The 7006-nt window shown below is 46.2% G+C and overlaps 1 protein-coding gene across 1 annotated transcript in view; it reads right to left on the reverse strand.

Annotated features, from left to right (window-relative positions):
* DYNC1LI2 (dynein cytoplasmic 1 light intermediate chain 2) overlaps positions 1 to 7006 on the reverse strand; it is a gene marked incomplete at its 5' end in the record, with an annotated part of 27778 nt that overhangs the window by 6607 nt on the left and 14165 nt on the right. The window contains 5 exon segments of the mRNA XM_027774618.1: positions 123 to 182; positions 702 to 813; positions 3007 to 3142; positions 4048 to 4141; positions 5224 to 5393. Coding sequence (XP_027630419.1) covers positions 123 to 182; positions 702 to 813; positions 3007 to 3142; positions 4048 to 4141; positions 5224 to 5393 — 572 coding nt within the window.

Here is a 7006-nt window from a genome sequence, read left to right on the forward strand (position 1 = left end):
GGGAAAGAGGAGACCTGCTCTCGACCCCTCCAATGCTGCAAGCCCTGTGATTGCCCACCCCAGCTGTGCTCCAGGGAGCAGCATTTCTCACAGAAAGCCTCTGACCGCACTGGGCTTCTTACCTGTTGCTTCATAAGGAACACCTGCTCATCCTCTGCAGCCAACTCTTTGTCATGGACCAGCTGTGAAGTGACACACACGTTTGTGGCCACAGGCCAAGAACAGTTCCACCTACTGCCAAAATTCATGCTGAAAGGAGAGTCGTGGGCTTGGGCCTCAACATGGGACAGGGAATCCCTGCTGAGACCGTAGAGTTAAGCTTTTCTACCCTGGCACAGAGCTCCACCCCAAGCCAGCTGTGGCACGTGCCAAGTGACATTTTTAAGGTCAGCAGTTTCTAAACAGCATCTCCCAGATCAGGGTCTGCAGGAAATCAAGAGGTGGTGATCTAGTCAAAGTCATCCAGAGGCTGGGGCAGCACAAGGACTACGGGGTAGGCCACTGAACTCCCCTGGGCACTGCATCACTCATGGTCCACCTGCTTCAGCCATTTCCGTTTCACCAGACCCACCAGACCTAACAGGAAGGCCCTCAGATTACTTTTTTGCCCCAAAGTGGGACAATGTGTGAGAGCTGTGTCTTTATAGGTTTCTCTTCCCATTACAAAACACCTGCCCTCTTAAAGTGGTGGATTTCGGTACCTTTCTCACAGGAGGCTTCACGATAAAGTCTTCATATGCATCTTCTGGCTTCACAGTTGTGAAATTTTCATGTAAAATAGCTATTTTCTTCTCATTGTCCCAGCCTGCAGGTCTAAAGGCAAAGAGACAGAGACTGACTTGCTTTTCTGGGACTGCCTCACAGTATACTCAAGAGCACATTCCAGCTTAGAGGAGCCCCCTGACAAGACCCTTTTCCACAAGGTCTGTAGCTTCTAATACAGCTCAAAGCTTCCAGCAGATAAACCAAACCCACTGGATCAATATCACAGGTCCTGCTCCAGGCTGAGCTCATGGGCCCAAGGCCTAAAGAGCAAGCAGGAGATCTGATTCCACATACAGCCCCAGTGGAGGTGTTGAGAGCTCTCCCACAACTCCACCTAGATAAACCAGGACACCTTGGGCCCTGTTCCAACAGAGAGGATGCAGAGGACAGAGGTCAGGATAGACTGCTGTCTCTTGGGCTTTGCATGAAGACGCCCATTCTGAGGGTTACTGATCTCTGTGAGAATTCTTATTTCTAACCTTGCAGATTGATTCATTAATTTTGCTTGTCTGGGAAGACGTGCCTTCCAGCCAAAGTGTGACTAGGTCCTACAACGATTCTGGGCCCCAAATCAGAGGGGCACAGGAGTCCCTGAGGGTCCTCCATGGCTGCTGCCAACTTGAAATCACAGGGCAAGATGGTGCCCAGGTTCTACTAAGTTAAGCTGCACCCTCAGGTTCCCACTTAAAAATCTCTTTAAGGTAGCAATTATAAATTGTCCTATATGACACACTTTTGAACTCAAGAAGCTCTGAAAGATGACAACTAATTGTTCTCACAGGCCTCTCATTTTCCATCCAGTTCTGGCTTCGTTGTTCATAACCAGGAGGGAGCTTAGCCACAGTGCTCCACCCAAATGGCCTGGTTGACTTTACCAGACAGACACCGGCCAACAGACCAAAGGTACCCAGGGACAGGGAATGACTGAGATCCTGCCAAGACCCAACAGCCGTCAGAAGCTGTGTGATGCTTCTCTATTCCAGATCAGCCCAAATCCAACTGGCCTCCCAGCTACTTTTGCGCCTCAGGATCACATATGATTTGATCCGTGATTCCAAAAACACACCACACACTTGAGTTTATGCCTCTGGTGCCTGCCTGACTGTTCTAGATAATTCTCTAAAATTGGACCAACCTGTAGGTCTGACGTCTATATTCAGTTCACTGAGAGCTCCTGACTCTCACACCTCAACCTCTGCCCCTATTCCTTCAGGTCTTCCTGGAGTGATCCCCTCCTTCCAGCATCATCCCCTCAGACTTCCTGTCCACACATTCCCACTTCCCATCACTGCTCTTCAGCTGTGTGTGTGTCCCCTACAGTGCTGTGGACAGGGACCTCATCTCATTCACTTCTGTAGTCCCCTAAGAGAAGCTGGACACCTAGGAGGTGCTGGCTTCATCATTATTTATACATCTAGCAACATTTATGACTCCCCGGTGAGACACACAAGTGGGAAAACAGGTATTCAAGTCTCTGTCCAGGACAAGCAACCCCAATGACTCCCAGAAACGTGAAATAATGGAAAAACAATAAGGTCTCAGGATGGTCAAAGCCCATGCTGTCAGAGAGGCTGAGAGAATGCTCGCAATCATCCACGCCAACAGGAACAGAAACCAGATGCTTTAACAGAAGACATTCACGTTCCACAAAGTCTTATTCGCTATCCCTAACCCAACTCAGCTATTAAAAAAAAAAAAAAATTTACTATGGGGTGCATGTACTCACCAGAGAGAGAGAAACAGTGGGGAAGTGAGAAAGCACCCTGCTGGGGCAATGGCCATGCCACAATCTCTTCTCTACCCTTCTCTCAGGATTTTTGGCATGAAATCAATGCACCCGGAATGTTTTCAGGCTGCCAGGCCTGGGAATCAAACTACACAGCTGGCCACGTGGGATCCAGCACCTAAACCACCACACCACCAGCTGGCCCCTCAGGAGTTTCACCAGTTGACAATAAGTGCCCCCAACAGCTGGCTTAAGTTCTGACAACTTGCTCTCAATGAAGGCAGCACCCCTGACCACAGCACCCCCTGTCCTCAGGCAGAATGACTCACAATCTGGAAACGAGCAGAGAGGGAAAGCTGGGTAGATCTACAACCTGTGAGGCCCAGTCCAAGGACCCTGCCCCAAGGCAGAGAGAGCTGGCTATATGACATAGAAAGCACCTCTTGTGAAAGCGCAGAAGATGGAAAGCAAATGTACAATAAATTGCGTAAAAGCGTTATCTCTAAAGAACTCACATAAAAACTGCATCCTTTTCCACCACTAAGGCAGGTGTGGTAAAGTGGAAGCCATATGTTTTATGAACAATGTACTTATACAACAAGTCAAGGTTTTTCTCTTCCTTCACCGATGTGTAAATCAAGGCAGCACCATCTAATCAGTCTGCTTAAGGAAAATCAATTCATTGTAAGAGACAAAATCAAATACATGGAAGCACAATCCTCAAACTACTGCCCACACATTGATCAGTTTCTGACCAAAACATGAGCAAACACAAAATATTTCAATTCTAACAACTAAAAAAGTAATAGTAGTAGACGGACCAAGTCAAAAGCATAAAGCATGAGGCTGGTAGTTAGCACTGTGGTTAAGGCGCTGGACTCCCACATGGCCAAGTGCAGTTTGAGTCCCAGACCTAGTGGCTTGCTTTCTCATTTTCCTTCTCTCTCTCTCTCTCTGGTCAAGTTAAAACATAATAGTAAATGGAATTAAATAATTTTTTTTTAAAGCATAAAGCAGGTGGATGCTAATGAGCCAAGTTCATTAGTATGTAAGCTGTCGTCTTGCCCCCTCAGGTTGTCTCTCAAGATGTCAAGTTAAGCGCTCAGGCTAGGCCGTAAAAAAACCTGTACATCAAAGCAGTGTACGCATTCCCCCCCCAGGCATTTCTCTCATGACGGCGCAAAACATAAACATATGGGAAGCACCTGTAGCATCTAAAACCGTATCTGTTTGGTAATTAACCTTTTCTGAATAAAAGCAAAGTTTAAAGAGATTTCTAAGACAGTAATAAGAGTCATTTACTAAAATGGCCACATAATCAGCTTAATATGAACACCTATCAAATACACAGCATTAAAAATAAAACAAGACCAAAAATAAGCACACATTAATAAGCTTCTAATCATAACACAGTAAAATACAAAACTAATAAAAAGATATTTCTCCCTGGCAGAAGCTGTTCTGGGCTCAGGAAATAAGATGTTCTCTCTCCCTCAAGATGACCCATCTGGAGGGAAGCTGTGACCCTGGGCCCCAGGGCAGAACCCCAAGGATACACTGGAGGCAGAACCTCCGCAGGTGTGACTGGATGAAGTCCAAGTGCTCGTCCCTGTAATCGTGCTCCTTCTCCAAGACGCTCACTGCATCGCACTATGAGGAAGACAGAGAGAAAGTCACCTTTTTGCCTCTTTGCCTGACAAGGATGGGAGCAGCACCTTCTTAAGAAGAAGGTATCGGAGCTCTAAAGAAGTCACAGCCAAAGGTCCAAGTGTTAATTAGAGAAGAGTAAAAGGAACTGGAATTTTTAAATTTCATCTCAGGCCTCAGTTTATTTTTCTGTAAAGGAGAGACAGAACAGGCCTGATGGCCACACACTGTTCTAAACATCTATAGGGCGGGCGCCACCACGCCCCCGTTCTAAACATCTAACAAGGCTGCAACAGGCGGCAGGCCCACTGAATATACCTGTACCCTACACTCCACAGGGAGCCTTTCTCAAGTGGAGGATGAGAATGGCACACCCTGAAGCTGGGCAACAAGGTGGCTCTGACCGGAAATAAAGTACTGTTGAACCTCCAAATTTTTAAAAGTTTATACTTGACTTATTTTATTTCTATTTTGAGAGCATGAAGGTGGGGACACCTCAAAAAGACCTCGTCACACTGTAATCCCCTTCCTCCAGCCCTTCAGCTACTCAAGATCTTGGGTGGACACACCTGGTATGTTTCAGGTGGATTCAGAATCTAAACCCATGGTCAGCCACGTGGCTCCCAAAACTGCACGACAGGACACTACTGCCTATGCCAACGCAGCCAGGCCCGGAATGTTTGCAAAGCTACTTTTTTTTCTTTTGTGAGAAACACAACTTGATTTTCTATAACTGAACTGAATTTCTATTCCCTTTCATCATTCTATTTTTTCCGTTATCGGTTCAGAGCAGGTGAACTGTTTTCCATGGCCTTAAGAAAAATGCTTTCAGATCTGCGTTTGACCATAAAGTTGTTAGTGCTTCATAGAGATTAACCCAGGCCACAAGCAAACTGAGAGATGTCATGTTTCCAGCAACAGAGCTAAATGACAATTACTTCCATTCTGATATGTGAAATGTACCTCAATGAATCCCAAATAAGCCCAACTCTCTTGGGAAGAAACTTGATCAAAACTTCTCAAATTTTTGCCCAGATGGTGACTGTGGGCCAAACCCAGCCCAGCTTACCGTCCCTGGCACGCACCTTTGTGCACACCACCAGCACCGGGATCCCCAGGTTATGAGTCAGCACGTTGTCGCCCAGAGGCAGGGCAACATTTTCTTCATCAGAGCCTGAGGTCAGAGGCCCTCTTCTCTGTGGGGAACCTTGACAACCTTCTTCAGGCTCGATATAGTCTTGAAAATCTTTCATAACTAGAAGAGAAAATGGGAAAAAAAAAAATTCACACAAGTTAAAATACATGTTACATTCAGGAAACTGAGGCAGGCCATAACGAGCACATAACTAAAGCAGTTTTGTGTGACAAACTTGACGGTTGCTTCTAATCACAATATTAGGGATCTGGGGCTAATGATTCAAAATGCTAACTCTGACATATTTGGCCTGAGCTTTGTAGCAGCAAAGACATCTCCCCTGGATATCTTTCATTGCAACCATCTCCTAAAAAGGTTTTTTTTTTTAAATATTCTAAGGCTTGGGGCCGGAAGATGACATAATGGTTACATCGCTAGACTCTCACATAGTCGACCACAGTTCGAGTCCTGAACCCAGCGCTTATAATTCATGCCAGGCATATGGGCGTGTATGCCCAAAATCCCAAGAAAAGAATGGAGAAGGGACTACACTGTGGCTATTCTCCATAGGGGGTGATTTCTCACTTTCCCTCTCTCTCTGTCTCCAGTGAGTACACATGCATGTGCCCTATGGCAAAAAAATCTAAGGAAAAAAAAAAGAAATACCTATAACTGAGGTCAGCCTTGTAGCATAATGGTTGAGGTAGCCAGATCCCACATGGCTGGAGAAAGTTCAAATTCCCACCCTACCAGCTTGAAAGACATTCTGGGCACATGTGTGCATGCCCAGAATTCCCAAAAGATGGAGTAGAGAGGGGATTGCAGAATGACCATGCCTCACTGAGGGGACACATGCATCCTCTGGCAATTAAAAAAAAAAGAAAAAAAAGGGCCAGCCTGTGGTGTGGTGGTTAAGGCTGCGGGATCCCATGTGGCTGAATATGTGGTTTGAGTTACAGATCTAACAGCCTGAAAAACATTCCAGGCACATATGTGTGCATTCTCAAAATCCCAGAGAGGGGCAAATGGAGGATAAGGAATTGCAGCATGACCATTTCCAATGGGGGGGGTTAAGGTCCCATCTTCTCTCTCTCTCTCTCTCTCTCCAATGGGGGGGGTTACTTTCTCATCTTCTCTCTCTCTCTCTCTCTCTCTCCAACAAATGTACATGCCCTCTGGCAAATTCAAAAGGAGAAAAGAAATGGCTATAACTTACAAAACCCTGACCAAGTCCTCATTAGAGATGCTTAGTGAAACCGTTAGAATTCCACAAGGCCATGCTGTTTCCACACTTGAGCTATGCCAGGACCAAGTAACAAAGCTGGACCTGCCCAACACCAGCCACATCGCATTATCCTCACTCTTCGGGGCATCCTGAGTCATGTGCACATGTTCATGCCCTTTTATTGCCTAATATATGAAAGGATCAGTGGTACGACACCCACTTCTTGTTGCACATGTTCACTATTCCAGCTAACAAGGGCCTTCAAGGTGACAGTGGTCCATGGCCTCAGTAAGCCAAGAGACTGACCATGAAGTCTGTAAACCTGCAGCTTTACATGGGCATGCCAAGGCTCATGTGTCAGACTGGAGAACAAAGACATGATGGCTAAATTTACTTCGAGTCAGAGGAGCAAGCAGGCAGCTCTATCCTTCTAAGCCCAACAGGACTGAAGGACCAAAAGGCTTTTCACTCTCACCGACAACATACTCACTAAGAACATGCAAGCAGC

The sequence above is a fragment of the Tupaia chinensis genome, unplaced genomic scaffold, assembly GCF_000334495.1.
Source record: "Tupaia chinensis unplaced genomic scaffold, TupChi_1.0 Scaffold000463_1, whole genome shotgun sequence".
Taxonomy (NCBI): domain Eukaryota; kingdom Metazoa; phylum Chordata; class Mammalia; order Scandentia; family Tupaiidae; genus Tupaia; species Tupaia belangeri.